This window comes from Bombina bombina, chromosome 1 (genome assembly GCF_027579735.1).
Source record: "Bombina bombina isolate aBomBom1 chromosome 1, aBomBom1.pri, whole genome shotgun sequence".
Classification (NCBI taxonomy): domain Eukaryota; kingdom Metazoa; phylum Chordata; class Amphibia; order Anura; family Bombinatoridae; genus Bombina; species Bombina bombina.
The window spans coordinates 327,847,208-327,863,879 of NC_069499.1; the positions used below are offsets into that span (position 1 = coordinate 327,847,208).

The 16,672-nt window shown below is 41.4% G+C and overlaps 1 protein-coding gene across 1 annotated transcript in view; it reads right to left on the reverse strand.

The window, feature by feature from the left end:
• PECR (peroxisomal trans-2-enoyl-CoA reductase) overlaps window positions 1–16,672 on the reverse strand; it is a 124,120-nt gene that overhangs the window by 49,959 nt on the left and 57,489 nt on the right. Inside the window, exon 5 of the mRNA XM_053698103.1 lies at window positions 11,611–11,707. Within this exon, the coding sequence (XP_053554078.1) occupies window positions 11,611–11,707 (97 nt within the window). The remainder of the gene's footprint in view (window positions 1–11,610; window positions 11,708–16,672) is intronic.

A 16,672-nucleotide genomic window follows, 5' to 3' on the forward strand; every position in this document is an offset into this window, starting at 1 on the left:
CATGGATTTTAGTTACGGTTGCTAAAATCATTTTCCTCATACAAACAGAATTCTTCATCTCTTTTCTGTTTCTGAGTAAATAGTACGTACCAGCACTATTTGAAAATAACAAACTCTTGATTGAATAATGAAAAACTACAGTTAAACACTAAAAAACTCTAAGCCATCTCCGTGGAGATGTTGCCTGTACAACGGCAAAGAGAATGACTGGGGTAGGCGGAGCCTAGGAGGGATCATGTGACCAGCTTTGCTGGGCTCTTTGCCATTTCCTGTTGGGGAAGAGAATATCCCACAAGTAAGGATGACGCCGTGGACCGGACACACCTATGTTGGAGAAAGAGAGGTTGCCGAGGCCTTCTGACCTCTCCTCTGTCCAGAGTAAACAACAAACAGGTTAGATGTTTGGCGAAAATCTTTAGTAGCCTGTAAGTAAAACTTCAAGGCACGGACTACGTCTAGATTATGCAAAAGACGTTCCTTCTTTGAAGAAGGATTAGGACATAATGATGGAACAACAATCTCTTGATTGATATTCTTGTTAGAAACCACCTTAGGTAAATGAAAGATCAGATAAGGAGAATCACAATGTAAGGCAGATAACTCCGAGACTCTTCGAGCCGAGGAAATAGCCATCAGAAAAAGAACTTTCCATGAAAGAAGTTTGATATCAATAGAATGAAGGGGTTCAAACGGAAACCCTTGAAGAACTTTAAGAACCAAGTTTAAGCTCCATGGAGGAGCAACAGGTTTAAACACAGGCTTAATTCCAACTAAAGCCTGACAAAATGCCTGAACGTCTGGAACTTCTGCCAGACGCTTGTGTAAAAGAATAGACAGAGCAGAAATCTGTCCCTTTAAAGAACTAGCTGATAATCCTTTGTCCAAACCCTCTTGGAGGAAGGACAATATCCTAGGAATCCTAACCCTACTCCATAAGTAATTCTTGGATTCACACCAATGAAGATATTTACGCCATATCTTGTGGTAAATTTTCCTGGTGACAGGCTTTTGTGCCTGTATTATGGTATCAATTACTGACTCGGAGAAGCCACGCTTTTAATAGGATCAAGCGTTCAATCTCCATGCAGTCAGTCTCAGAGAAAGTAGATTCGGATGATTGAAAAGACCTTGTATTAGAAGGTCTTGTCTCAGAGGCAGAGTCCATGGTGGAAAGGATGACATGTCCACTAGGTCTGCATACCAGGTCCTGCGTGGCCACGCAGGCGCTATCAATATCACCGATGCTCTTTCCTGTTTGATTTTGGCAATCAGACGAGGGAGCAGAGGAAACGGTGGAAACACATAAGCCAGGTTGAAGAACCAAGGCGCTGCTAGAGCATCTATCAGTGCCGCTTCTGGGTCCCTGGACCTGGATCGGTAACAAGGAAGCTTGGCGTTCTGGCGAGACGCCATGAGATCCAATTCTGGTTTGCCCCAACGGAGAACCAATTGAGCAAACACCTCCGGATGGAGTTCCCATTCCCCCGGATGAAAAGTCTGACGACTTAGAAAATCCGCCTCCCAGTTCTCTACACCTGGGATATGGATCGCTGACAGGTGGCAAAAGTGAGTCTCTGCCCAGCGAATTATCTTTGAGACTTCTGACATCGCTAGGGAACTCCGGGTTCCCCCTTGATGGTTGATGTAAGCCACGGTCGTGATGTTGTCCGACTGAAATCTGATGAACCTCAGTGTTGCTAGCTGAGGCCAAGCCAGAAGAGCATTGAATATTGCTCTTAACTCCAGAATATTTATTGGGAGGAGTTTCTCCTCCTGAGTCCATGAACCCTGAGCCTTCAGGGAGTTCCAGACTGCACCCCAACCTAGAAGGCTGGCATCTGTTACAATTGTCCAATCTGGTCTGCGAAAGGTCATACCCTTGGACAGATGGGCCCGAGATAACCACCAGAGAAGAGAATCTCTGGTTTCCTGATCCAGATTTAGTAGAGGGGACAAATCTGTGTAATCCCCATTCCACTGACTGAGCATGCATAATTGCAGCGGTCTGAGATGCAGGCGCGCGAATGACACTATGTCCATCGCCGCTACCATTAAGCCGATTACTTCCATGCACTGAGCCACCGTGGGGCGCGGAATGGAGTGAAGAACACGGCAAGCATTTAGAAGTTTTGATAACCTGGACTCCGTCAGGTAAATTTTCATTTCTACAGAATCTATTAGAGTCCCTAGGAAGGAAACCCTCGTGAGAGGAGATAGAGAACTCTTTTCTTCGTTCACTTTCCACCCATGCGACCTCAGGAATGCCAGAACTATCTCTGTATGAGATTTGGCAATTTGAAAGCTTGACGCCTGTATCAGGATATCGTCCAGGTAAGGAGCCACCGCTATGCCTCGCGGTCTTAGGACCGCCAGAAGTGAGCCCAGAACCTTTGTAAAAATTCTTGGGGCTGTAGCCAACCCGAATGGAAGAGCAACAAATTGGTAATGCCTGTCTAGAAAGGCAAACCTCAGGAACTGATGATGATTCTTGTGAATCGGAATGTGAAGGTAGGCATCCTTTAAGTCCACTGTGGTCATGTACTGACCCTCTTGGATCATGGGTAAAATGGTTTGAATAGTTTCCATCTTGAATGACGGAACTCTGAGGAATTTGTTTAGGATCTTTAAATCCAAAATTGGTCTGAAGGTTCCCTCTTTTTTGGGAACCACAGATTTGAATAAAACCCCTGTCCTTGTTCCGTCGGCGGAACTGGATGGATCACTCCCATTACAAGGAGATCTTGTACGCAGCTTAGGAATGCCTCTTTCTTTATCTGGTTTGCAGATAATCTTGAAAGGTGAAATCTCCCTTGTGGAGGAGAAGCTTTGAAGTCCAGAAGATATCCCTGAGATATGATCTTCAACGCCCAGGGATCCTGAACATCTCTTGCCCACGCCTGGGCGAAGAGAGAGAGTCTGCCCCCTACTAGATCCGTTGTCGGATAGGGGGCCGCTCCTTCATGCTGTCTTAGAGGCAGCAGCAGGCTTTCTGGCCTGCTTGCCCTTGTTCCAGGACTGGTTAGGTTTCCAGGCCTGCTTGGATTGAGCAAAAGTTCCCTCTTGTTTTGAAGCAGAGGAAGTTGATGCTGCTCCTGCCTTGAAATTTCGAAAGGCACGAAAATTAGACTGTTTGGCCTTTGATTTGGCCCTGTCCTGAGGAAGGGTATGACCCTTACCTCCAGTAATGTCAGCAATAATTTCTTTCAAACCAGGCCCGAATAAGGTCTGCCCCTTGAAAGGAATGTTGAGTAATTTAGACTTTGAAGTCACATCGGCTGACCAGGATTTGAGCCATAGCGCCCTACGCGCCTGGATGGCGAATCCGGAATTCTTAGCCGTTAGTTTAGTCAAATGAACAATGGCATCAGAAACAAATGAGTTAGCTAGCTTAAGAGTTTTAAGCTTGTCAACAATTTCAGTCAATGGAGCTGTATGGATGGCCTCTTCCAGGGCCTCAAACCAGAATGCCGCCGCAGCAGTGACAGGCGCAATGCATGCAAGGGGCTGTAAAATAAAACCTTGTTGAATAAACATTTTCTTAAGGTAACCCTCCAATTTTTTATCCATTGGATCTGAAAAAGCACAACTGTCCTCAACCGGGATAGTGGTACGCTTTGCTAAAGTAGAAACTGCTCCCTCCACCTTAGGGACAGTCTGCCATAAGTCCCGTGTAGTGGCATCTATTGGAAACATTTTTCTAAATATAGGAGGTGGGGAAAAGGGCACACCGGGCCTATCCCACTCCTTACTAATAATTTCTGTAAGCCTTTTAGGTATTGGAAAAACATCAGTACTCACCGGCACTGCATAGTATTTATCCAGCCTACACAATTTCTCTGGCACTGCAATTGTGTCACAGTCATTCAGAGCAGCTAATACCTCCTCAAGCAATACACGGAGGTTCTCAAGCTTAAATTTAAAATCTCTGAATCAGGTCTCCCCGATTCAGAGACGTCACCCACAGACTGAAGCTCTCCGTCCTCAGGTTCTGCATATTGTGACGCAGTATCAGACATGGCTCTTACAGCATCTACGCGCTCTGTATCTCGTCTAACCCCAGAGCTATCGCGCTTGCCTCTCAATTCAGGCAATCTGGATAATACCTCTGACAGGGTATTATTCATGATTGCAGCCATGTCCTGCAAAGTAATCGCTATGGGCGTCCCTGATGTACTTGGCGCCATATTAGCGTGCGTCCCTTGAGCAGGAGGCGAAGGGTCCTACACGTGGGGAGAGCTAGTTGCATAACTTCCCCCTCGACAGACCCCTCTGGTGACAATTCTTTTATAGATAAAGACTGATCTTTACTGTTTAAGGTGAAATCAATACATTTAGTACACATTCTCCTATGGGGCTCCACCATGGCTTTTAAACATAATGAACAGGTATCCTCTGTTTCAGACATGTTTGTACAGACTAGCAATGAGACTAGCAAGCTTGGAAAACACTTTAAAGCAAGTTAACAAGCAATATAAAAAAAGTTACTGTGCCTTTAAGAGAAACAAATTTTGACAAAATTTGAAATAACAGTGAAAAAAGGCAGTTACACTAACAACCCACTTGCAAATGGATGATTAACCCCTTAATAACAAAAACAGAATAATAAATGACAAAAACGTTTTTTAAACACAGTCACAACAACTGCCACAGTCTACTGTGATTGTTACCCTCCTCAAACACGACTTTGAAGCCTTTTGAGCCCTTCAGAGATGTCCTGTATCATGCAGAGGGAAGCTGAATGTCTCTGTCAGTATTTTTATCTGCACAGAAAAGCACTAAAATAGGCCCTTCCCACTCATATTGCAACAGTGGAAAGCTTCAGGAAACTGTTTCTAGGCAAAAATCAAGCCAGCCATGTGGAAAAAAACTAGGCCCCAATAAGTTTTGTCACCAAACATATATAAAAATGATTAACATGCCAGCAAACGTTTTATATTACACTTTTATAAGAGTATGTATCTCTGTTAATAAGCCTGATACCAGTCGCTATCACTGCATTTAAGGCTTAACTTACATTAATCCGGTATCAGCAGCATTTTTCTAGCAAATTCTATCCCTAGAAATATATTAACTGCACATACCTTATTGCAGGAAAACCTGCACGCCATTCCCCCTCTGAAGTTACCTCACTCCTCAGAATATGTGAGAACGGCAGTGGATCTTAGTTACTTCTGCTAAGATCATAGAAATCACAGGCAGATTCTTCTTCTAATGCTGCCTGAGATGAAACAGTACACTCCGGTACCATTTAAAAATAAACTTTTGATTGAAGTTAAAAAAAACTAACTATAATACACCACTCTCCTCTTACTACGTCCATCTTTGTTGAGAGTTGCAAGAGAATGACTGGATATGGCAGTGAGGGGAGGAGCTATATAGCAGCTCTGCTGTGGGTGATCCTCTTGCAACTTCCTGTTGGGAAGGAGAATATCCCACAAGTAATGGATGATCCGTGGACTGGATACACTTAACAAGAGAAAGTAGGATTTTTTTTTTAGAATAACTTTTTTATTTATTTGACCATAATGTACATTACAATAAAAGAATATATGAGTATGTAAATACAATCATTAGAACATTTTCACATAGAACTGAGCGTGTATCTGCCAGTCTTACACATCCTGCACTATGACACTTAGGTCTCTATCTGTGACCATTCGATTATAGTTGATGCTTCTTGATGCGTGTGGATTTGGGCTTCCCAACTTTTGGGGTCAGCTGTTACTCGTTGGAGAATCATTAGTTTCACTGACTTACCCCTATATAGCTTGGGGTTGGTATCTATCCACATAATGTGGCAGATGGTATACAGTCTCTATGTGCATTTACTTCATATTTTAAATTCAACATCTATTAACCAATCAAAACATGCAGCAACCAAGGACAAAGACAAATAGAAAGAAGAAAAAGAAGAAAGAGAAAGGGGATAGGAAGGTTGATTAAGAGACACCTCTGGATTGAAGATATCAAGATGTACTATGCTTTATTCTGTAACTACTCGCATTAAAATACCACAAATCCGGCAGGCTATTCATATCTTACCATGTCCAATCTTTCCTACAATATAGTGTGCAATTATGGTAGTCTAGTGATGGAATCCCAGTAGAATCGGAGGTCTGCATAGAATGCAGACTTGTTCCTTTTAAAGTAACCATACTCTTCACAAGAGAGCATCTCGTCATTTCTTTTAAACCAATCCTCTAGAGTGGGCGTTGTAGGGGATTTCCAATGCAGGGCAATGAGGGCCTTCGCACAATTTAATCCTATCCTTATCAGAGTCCTTCTAATCATGCATTGAAGTGGGGGGGTTTCATTTAATAGGACTAAATTTTGGGTTTAGGGAGAAGTCTGTTTCAGATAACTTTTTCAGTGTTTGTTCTATCCCACTGCAGAAGGGGCCTAATTTTTTACAAGACCACCACATATGTATCATAGTGCCCTGTCCATTACACCCTCTCCAACAAAATGAAGAGGAGGCAGGGTAAATATTGTTTAGTCTAGTTGGTGTCAGATACCATCGTAGGAGGACTTTGTAATTGAGCTCTATGATGATTTTAGGAGAAGTCGAGGAGGTGCGTGTATTCGGATATATTCTTGCCTATTGTTTAGTTTCCAGTATAGTACCCAGTTCCCTATGCCATTGGACTGCGTATGTAAGGGAGTCTGTGCGTTATGGAGGCTAGTCTTAGCTAGTGAGAGCGAACCCCTAGTGATCCCCCCAGATAGACAAATCTGCTCAAATGGGGTCGGTGCTCTAAGAAGGTCTTGCTTGTTTTGTGCTGTTTGGATGAAGTGTTGCAGCTGTGCATATTTTAACCATGGGGCAAATGAGCCATGCAAAATTTGTGCAAGTTCCTCTCTAGTTTTAAGTTTACCCTGTGTTAGTAGGCGTGCTATGGGAATGGAATCCAAGAGTTCATAAACTGTTGCGTCTTTTTTCCTGGATTCGTAGCCCCCCATCAATTCTATGTTGGGAAATATTGGAGTAAGCAGGGAAACAGGTGTAGACAAGGCCGGCGTCGTTTTAGTGAGTTGGTCCCATGTATTGAAAATGTGTCTATATAGTGGGGATAAGGTGCAGGGTGGAGTGCGTCTGGGCTTGGGGAGCCAGCAAAGAGGGCCTGGGTTAGGAGATCTAAAGTCTATTTTGTATCAATCAATGAAGTCTATTTTGACAAAAACCACCGCCCAGTGATCCGGTACATCTCTTATCCAAGCCTGGGGAAAAAAAAGAGAGTCTGCTCCCTACAAGATCCGCTCCCAGATCAGGAGCCAACCCTTCATGCTGACTTTGAATCAGCTGAAGGCTTTTTAGATTGCTTTCCCTTATTCCAGGACTGGTTGGGCTTCCAGGAAGGCTTGGCTTGATCTTGCTTGGAGGAAGGGGAGGAAGACTTGCCTTTAAAGTTACGAAAGGAACGAAAATTACTCTGACATCCCTTCTGCTTATTCTTTTTATCTTGAGGAAGAAAAGAACCCTTCCCTCCAGTAATATCTGGGATAATTTCCGCAAAAACCAGGTCCAAACAAGGTCTTATCCTTGTAAGGAATAGCCATGAGCTTAGATTTAGATGAAACACCCACAGACCAGGACTTCAACCACAAGGCCCTGCGGACTAGGACCGCAAAACCAGAAATTTTGGCTCTTAGATTAATAACATGTAAGGAAGCATCTGTAATGAAGGAATTGGCTAACTTGAGAGCCTTAATCCTGTCCTGGATCTCATCAAGAGGGGTATCCGTCTGAAGAGATTCAGACAACGCATCAAACCAGTAAGCCGCATCGCTGGTAACAGTGGCGATACACACCGCAGGTTGCCATTGTAGACAATGGTGGACATACATCTTTTTTAGTAAAGCCTCCAATTTTTTATCCATTGGATCTTTAAAAGAACAACTATCCTCTATGGGAATAGTAGTCTCCTTGGCTAAAGTGGAGATTGCTCCTTCTACCTTAGGAAAGGTCTGCCACGACTCCTTAATAGAATCCGCTATAGGAAACATCTTCTTAAAAATAGGAGACGGAGAAAAGGGTCAGGAACCGGAAAAACCTACACCGCGGAGGGAACATCAAAGTATTTGTTCAATTTACTAGACTTTTTAGGATTGACTACGATAGCCAAAACCTCCTTTAGTAATAAGTGAAGGTGTTCTAGCTTAAATCTGAAGGATACCACTTCAGTATCAGAAGAAGGAATTACACAGAGTCTGAGATTTCCTCTCAGATGCTACCGACATGTCTTCTTCCTCAGGCTTATGGGAAGGGACACTCTGGATAGCCAGAACGTGATCAGAAACCTTACTAACAGTTTACTAACTGTCTCCTTAAATTTCCTTTTACGCCTTCCCTGCAACATGGGGAAAGCTGAGAAGGCCTCAGATACCGCAAGGGATACCTGGGAAGCATTGATTGTAGAGAAATCATATGTGGAGACTGAAAATGTTGGGATGCTTGAGGAGAAAGCTGCTGCATATCTGCAACAGGAGACACCTGAACAGCATTTGCCTGGGATAATGGTGGCTCATGGTCAAATATTTTCTCTCTATAACTTAAAGTTCTCTCAATGCATGAGGAACAAAAAGGAACTGGTGTTCCACCTGAGCAACAAAACATAACTGACAAGTAGCAGCTTCGCCTGGGATAATGGTTTGAAAAGCCTCTTGATCCATCTTATGTAATAAATAAGGATAAAGTGTAAAAATTCTTTATTTGAAAATAAAATATAAATGTGTACTGTCTCTCTAAATAGAAATGTATGTTAGTGCAACAAACCAAATAGACCTCAGGCTACCTATACACCTCAGTAGCTTTACTGAGGTGTCTACCTGCCCTGCAGTTCACAGAGTGACTTCTCTCACAGAAGAAACAATCCCCTTTTCAAATACAGAGGGGTTACAGAGCCCTAACTGCCGGAAAAAAATGTCTTACAACAGTAATAATAAAAACTACTATAACACACTGAGCCACCATAAATCACCTCACAGTCTCAATGCCCAAAACTGCCTAAAAGAAACCCCAAACATGAAGGTTTAATAAAGTCCCATATTAAATAAGACAGCTTTTAGCTGTAACAAGTGCCAGCAATCTCCTTGCAAAAGAAAATTAAAATGGCACTTACTGAAAGTTTTGTCTGGCAGCAGGACAGCTCACCTGGTTTTAGAGGGTGCAGCACCTCACATGGGCCTGTGAAGAGAGAAAAACTGAGTAAACCTACTCAGGTTTTCTAGTTAGGGCAGCAGATTCTTGAGAAAACACATTGAGGATTGTAACTGCCCTACTGAAGAGACTGATGTGGACTAGGCTAGACCCCAGAAAGTAACAGAGTAAGCTTACTCTGCTAAAAAAAAAAAAAAATCTTGAAGGAAGAAAACTTCTCATCAGACACCTAAACTTCATCTCCTCCTTGCACTGCAGGCAAAGAGAATGACTGGGGGATGGTGGGTAGAGGAGTGATATTTAACAGCTTTGCTTTGGTGCTCTTTGCCTCCTCCTGCTAGCCAGGAGTGATATTCACAACAGTAATTGATGATGATCCGTGGACTCACCATATCATTAGAAAGAAATAAACCATTTAGGAGGCAAAAAGAATGTTTTGACTTGAAATCAGGACCCTAGTGGGTATATCAAGGTGAACAGTCTCACAACTTATACTGCTGCATTAGGTGTATCGTTCAAATAAATCATGTAGGTATTACCCCACTCCCTGCTTTGGTGATCCCTGAAAAAGCATAGGGGGAGCTCAATGACTGTCCATGTAAATTTAAGTCCCACGTAGCAGCACCTTCCCGTATATCTAAAGTCAGTGCAATTGTATCTGTGTCTGGGGTGAATAAACTACAGGTAGAGATCCATCTAAGTCCTCAATACTTTCCTTTTTGAAATTTGCGTGAAAGGATATGTTCCCTGGACTCTCAACAGGTTTAACAAGGATCGGCACTAGAACTTTCACATAACCTTAAGTAGGCTTGGCCCAACTGCTCAGTAGCCAAAGGTTCCTTTCTTGGATCAGATCCACAGCCCAGAGCAGCTAATACCTTGCAGACAAATTGCTGCACCAAGTTTCTCGGTTGCTCATAGCAAATCACTTCAATCTGTGACTTCTCAAACAGTATGGCTGTTTTGTTTGATATCCCCTGCAACAAAGAGGTACAAGCGTTTCTCATAGAATCTGCTACCTTTGCTTTAGATTTACTACGGTCAACAGCAATCGTATTCCTCTGATGCTTATGTTCATCAACATTACACCACGCTGCAAGTAAATGACGCTCGAGCCATGACTAATGAAAATTATGCAGGTTCACCCAAAGTCTCTCAGGATCAGTGATATAGGGAAAATAAGTGATAATATTAGGAATTAACTCCGCCCCCTTGTCAACTTTAAGTGTGATTAATGAGAACAAGAGCCCATTAAGTGGTACACTAAGCAAACACACAGTGTAGTAGGGCTGCTGACTGCTGAAGCACATAGTGCATAAAAGTAAACTGTGTCCTCACTCACTGCAGAGTTCCAAACTGCCTCTAAAAGCAACATTATCACAAGAACTGTTCATCGGGAGCTTCATGAAATGGGTTTTCCATGACCGGGTAGCTGTTCACAAGCCTTACATAAAAATGTGCAATGCCAAGCGCTCACTGGAGTGACGGAACACACGCTGCCACTGAACAGTGGAAAAATGCTCTCTGGAGTGATGAAACACACTTCATTATTAGGCAGTCTAATAGAAGAATCTGGGTGCTGCTAATGCCAGGAGAACCCTAACTACCAGAAAACATAGTGCCTACTGTAAAGTTTGGTGGAGGAGGAAAAATGGTCTGGGGCTGTTTTTCAGGGTTTACACTAAACCCCTTAGTTCCAGTAACGGGTCATTTCAATGCTACAGTAAGACATTTTAGACAATTTTAGACAGTTCTCTGAAGGCCCTTTCTTGTTCAAGCATGGCTGTGCCCCTATACACAAAACTAATTCCATGAAAACATGGTTTGGAGAGTCTGATGAAGAGGAATTCGAGTGGCAAACAAATTGTACTTACAATATTAATTAGAACACAAGAAACAAATAAACATTGTACTGTGTGCAACAATCCAATGTATGTTTTAAGTGTAAGCTGGTTGCAGGGAAAAAGAGTAAAGTTATTTTTAATTTCAGCTGATGAAACATAGGTATAGGTAGGTAGGTGAAAGAAAGGCACTAAGGTCATAATCACCCAGACACGGCATTGCATTTGTTGCCTTGATTAGTAACTTGCATTTAACAAAGGAGTAACAGTCCAAATTAAAACAAGAGAAGCACTCATTTGGCTGAGCAGAACTAGCTTGAGAGTTGTGTGTGAACCCTAGATCAGATGTAAATTCCCCAAATTGAAGCTAAAAATAAATATTACATATTTTATTTAAAGCCAAAAAATAAGGTAACATCTATTATGGGGGCGGGGTTCAATGCCTTCTAAGTTTCACCAGAGGGGAGGCCCACCGCCTCCTGTACTAGATAACTCTAAACTAAACAGTATTATCTTTTTAAAGCACTTTACTATACAGACGAACTATCTAAGCTGAAGATTGTGCTATACAAATAAAGCAACATTTAAATGTATAAATTCAACGTTACCTACAGGCGCAATGGAGTTGATCCTTACACCGTTGTGAGCCCACTCAATTGCCAAGCTTTTTGTCAGATTGTCCACAGCAGCTCTTGCTGCTCCTGTGTGCCTTTTGTGAACAAAGAATGGACAGCTTAATTATGTTTTTCACTTTAAAGAAATACTAAGCAATCTAAAACACATTGTTAAAAAAAAAAAAAGGAGAGAAAGAGAGAGAGAGAGAGAAAGAGAGAGCGAAAGAGAAAAAGAGAGAGAGAGCGAAAGAGAAAAAAAGAGAGAGAGAGAGAGAGAGAGAGAGAGAGAGAGAGAGAGAGAGAGAGGTGAGAAAAAGAGAGATTTGATTTCTGTCTTGCAGAATCCAAATTGTGTGTCACTTGGCCCTACTATATGACTTTTTACCATATATTGTCTCATGTGCTGATGTAGCACAAGATTGGAGTTTTTAAGTAGAGACTAGACTAAAAAAATAAAATAAAAATGAAACCCGACCTCTTCAGGTTGGTATACGACTCTCCCAAACATTCATTTATTTATATTGTATTATGTTTTATAGCTCTCCAAAATACACAGATACACCAAGTGTGTTTGTGAATGTATGTATGTATGTATGTATGTATGTATGTATGTATGTATGTATGTATGTATATATATATATGTATGTGTATATATATATATATATATATATATATATATGTATGTGTATATATATATATATATATATATATATATATATATATATATATATATATATATATATATATATATATATATATATATATATATATATATTACAAATATACGCATACATGTACACACATACATACATACACACACACACAGACAGTATGCAAAAGTTAAGGCACAACCTGACAATTTCCAAGATTTTCATTTATAAATAATTGGGTGTTTGGATCAGCAATTTCATTTTGATCTATCAAATAACTGAAGGACACAGTAATATTTCAGTAGTTAAATGAGGTTTATTGGATTAACAGAAAATGTGCAATATGCATCAAAACGAAATTAAACAGGTGCATAAATTTGGGCGCCCTTGTCATTTTGTTGATTTGAATACCTGTAACTATCTAGCACTGATTAATTGGAACACACAATTGGTTTGGTGAGCCCATTAAGCCTTGAACTTCATAGACAGGTGCATCCAATCATGAGAAAAGGTATTTAAGGTGGCCAATTGCAAGTTGTTGTTCTCTTTGACTCTCCTCTGACGAGTGGCAATATGGGGGCCTCAAAACAACTCTTAAATGACCTGAAAAGAAAGATTGTTCAACATTATGGTTTAGGGGAAGGCTACAAAAAGCTATCGCAGAGATTTAAGCTGTCAGTGTCCACTGTAAGGAACATAGTGAGGAAATGGAATACAGCAGACACAGTTCTTGTTAAGGCTAGAAGTAAAATATCGGAGAGGCAAAGGATGGTGAGAATGGTCAAAAACAACCCACAGACCACCTCCAATGACCTACAACATCATCTTGCTGCAGATGGTGTCACTGTGCATCGTTCAACAATTCAGAGCATGGGAGAGTGATGCAAAAGAAGCCTTTTCTGCACACATGCCACAAACCGAGTCGCTTGAGGTATGCAAACGCACATTTGGACAAGCCAGCTTCATTTTGGAAGAAGGTGCTGTGGACTGATGAAACAAAGATTGAGTTATTTAGTCATAACAAGGGGCGTTATGCATGGCAGCAAAAGAACACAGCGTTCCAAGACAAACACTTGCTACCCACAGTAAAATTTGGTAGATGTTCCATCATGCTGTGGGGCCAGTGCCAGTACTGGGAATCTTGTTAAAGTTGAGGGTCACATGGATTTCACTCAATATCAGCAGATACTTGAGAATAATGTTGAGGAATCAGTCACAAAGTTGAAGTTACGCCGGAGCTGGATATTTTAACAAGACAAAGACCCAAAACACTGCTCAAAATCTATCTGGCAGAGGAACAAGTACAATGTTCTGGAATGGCCATCCCAGTCCCCAGACCTGAATATCATTGAAAATCTGTGGGGTGATTTGAAGCGGGCTGTCCATGCTCGGCAACCATCAAACCTAAATGAACTGGAGATGTTTTGCAAGGAGGAATGGTCCAAAATACCTTCATCCAGAATCCAGACACTCATTACAGGCTATAGGAAGCATCTAGAGGCTGTTATTTCTGCTAAAGGAGGCTCTACTAAATATTGATGCAATATTTCTGTTGGGGTGCCCAAATTTATGCACCGGTCAAATTTCGATTTGATGCATATTGCACATTTTCTGATAATCCAATAAAAATAAAATATATATATATATATATATATATATATATTTATATTTTTTAATACATACATACAGCGGATGAGTAAGAAATTTTACTTTTTCCTATCTTTAACATTAAGTGGTCTAGTAACAGTTTCCTTCTGGGCTAGTAGCTTTTAACCCCTCACTAGTCATTACTGCTATAATGGACATCATGTGCTACTTGCGATCATCATATTTGGAAAATTTATGAATGAATAAATAAATCTTCTTAATCTATAGTAGACCATTCATCGATCTTCTAACTACAGACTGAAGAAAAAATATGTTAGAAGGTAAATATTTATAAAGGGGCCAGAAGAACCCAACTTAGTATTTTATAAACGACCTACATTTGTTTATACTACATAAAACAATACATTATACAAGTAGTAGATGAAATAAGCAGAATATATCACCAACAGGCAGATGATAAACAGAAAGATGATGATGTCAAAATAGATATTTAAATTAAATTGCTCAAAAAAAGCCAAGCAATGTTACAAAATACATGACATGAACTGCATTCTCCTGGGCAAACATGTTTTGGTTACAGGTAGGTTAAAGGGATACTGAACCCAAATTTTTTCTTTCATGATTCAGAGACAGCATGCAATTTTAAGAACTTTAAAATTTACTTCTATTATCCATTTTTCTTCGTTTTCTTGGCATCTTTATTAAAAAAAGCAGGAATGTAAGCTTACGAGCTGGCCCATCTTTGGTTCAGCACCTGGGTAGCTCTTGACAGGAGGTGGCTGTCTAATTAGGCGGCCGCCTTAGGCGTTGCGCTCACTGGGGCCTCGTGGCCGACTAATTTATTTAATTTAAGTAGAAATTTGCCATCCTCGGTCTGATGTGCGCCTGTGCAGTGACCTTAACGCTGCCTCTATTGATGTGCACAATGCGCAGACAAAAAAACAGAATTTATGTTTACCTGATAAATTACTTTCTCCAACGGTGTGTCCGGTCCACGGCGTCATCCTTACTTGTGGGATATTCTCTTCCCCAACAGGAAATGGCAAAGAGCCCAGCAAAGCTGGTCACATGATCCCTCCTAGGCTCCGCCTTCCCCAGTCATTCGACCGACGTAAAGGAGGAATATTTGCATAGGAGAAATCATATGATACCGTGGTGACTGTAGTTAAAGAAAATAAATCTTCAGACCTGATTAAAAAACCAGGGCGGGCCGTGGACCGGACACACCGTTGGAGAAAGTAATTTATCAGGTAAACATAAATTCTGTTTTCTCCAACATAGGTGTGTCCGGTCCACGGCGTCATCCTTACTTGTGGGAACCAATACCAAAGCTTTAGGACACGGATGAGGGGAGGGAGCAAATCAGGTCACCTAGATGGAAGGCACCACGGTTTGCAAAACCTTTCTCCCAAAAATAGCCTCAGAAGAAGCAAAAGTATCAAATTTGTAAAATTTGGTAAAAGTGTGCAGTGAAGACCAAGTCGCTGCCTTACATATCTGATCAACAGAAGCCTCGTTCTTAAAGGCCCATGTGGAAGCCACGGCCCTAGTGGAATGAGCTGTGATTCTTTCAGGAGGCTGCCGTCCGGCAGTCTCATAAGCCAATCTGATGATGCTTTTAAGCCAAAAAGATAGAGAGGTAGAAGTTGCTTTTTGACCTCTCCTTTTACCAGAATAAACAACAAACAAGGAAGATGTTTGTCTGAAATCCTTTGTAGCATCTAAATAGCATTTTAGAGCACGGACAACGTCCAAATTGTGTAACAAACGTTCCTTCTATGAAACTGGATTCGGACACAAAGAAGGTACAACTATCTCCTGGTTAATATTTTTGTTGGAAACAACCTTCGGAAGAAAACCAGGCTCAGTACGTAAAAACCACCTTATCTGCATGGACCAGATAGGGCGGAGAACACTGCAGAGCAGATAACTCAGAAACTCTTCTAGCAGAAGAAATTGCAACCTAAAACAAAACTTTCCAAGATAATAACTTAATATCTATAGAATGTAAGGGTTCAAACGGAACCCCTTGAAGAACTGAAAGAACTAGATTAAGACTCCAGGGAAGAGTCAAAGGTCTGTAAACAGGCTTGATTCTAACCAGAGCCTGAACAAACGCTTAAACGTCTGGCACAGCTGCCAGCCTTTTGTGAAGTAAAACAGATAAAGCAGAGATCTGTCCCTTCAGAGAACTCGCAGAAAATCCTTTCTCCAAACCTTCTTGTAGAAAGGAAAGAATCTTAGGAATTTTTATCTTGTTCCATGGGAATCCTTTAGATTCACACCAACAGATATATTTTTTCCATATATTATGGTAAATTTTTCTAGTTACAGGCTTTCTAGCCTGAATAAGAGTATCTACTACAGAATCTGAAAACCCACGCTTTGATAAAATCAAGCGTTCAAACTCCAAGCAGTCAGTTGGAGGAAAACCAGATTCGGATGTTCAAATGGACCCTGAATAAGAAGGTCCTGTCTCAAAGGTAGCTTCCATGGTGGAGCCGATGACACATTCACCAGGTCTGCATACCAAGTCCTGCGTGGCCACACAGGAACTATCAAGGTCACTGAAGCCCTCTCCAGATTGATCCTGGCTACCAGCCTGGGAATGAGAGGAAACGGTGGGAATACATAAGCTAGGTTGAAGATCCAAGGTGCTACTATTGTATCCAATAGAGTCGCCTTGGGATCCCTGGATTTGGACCCGTAACAAGGGACCATGAAGTTCTGACGAGAGGCCATCAGAACCAAGTCTGGAATGCCCCATAATTGAGTTATTTGGGCAAAGATTTCCAGATGGAG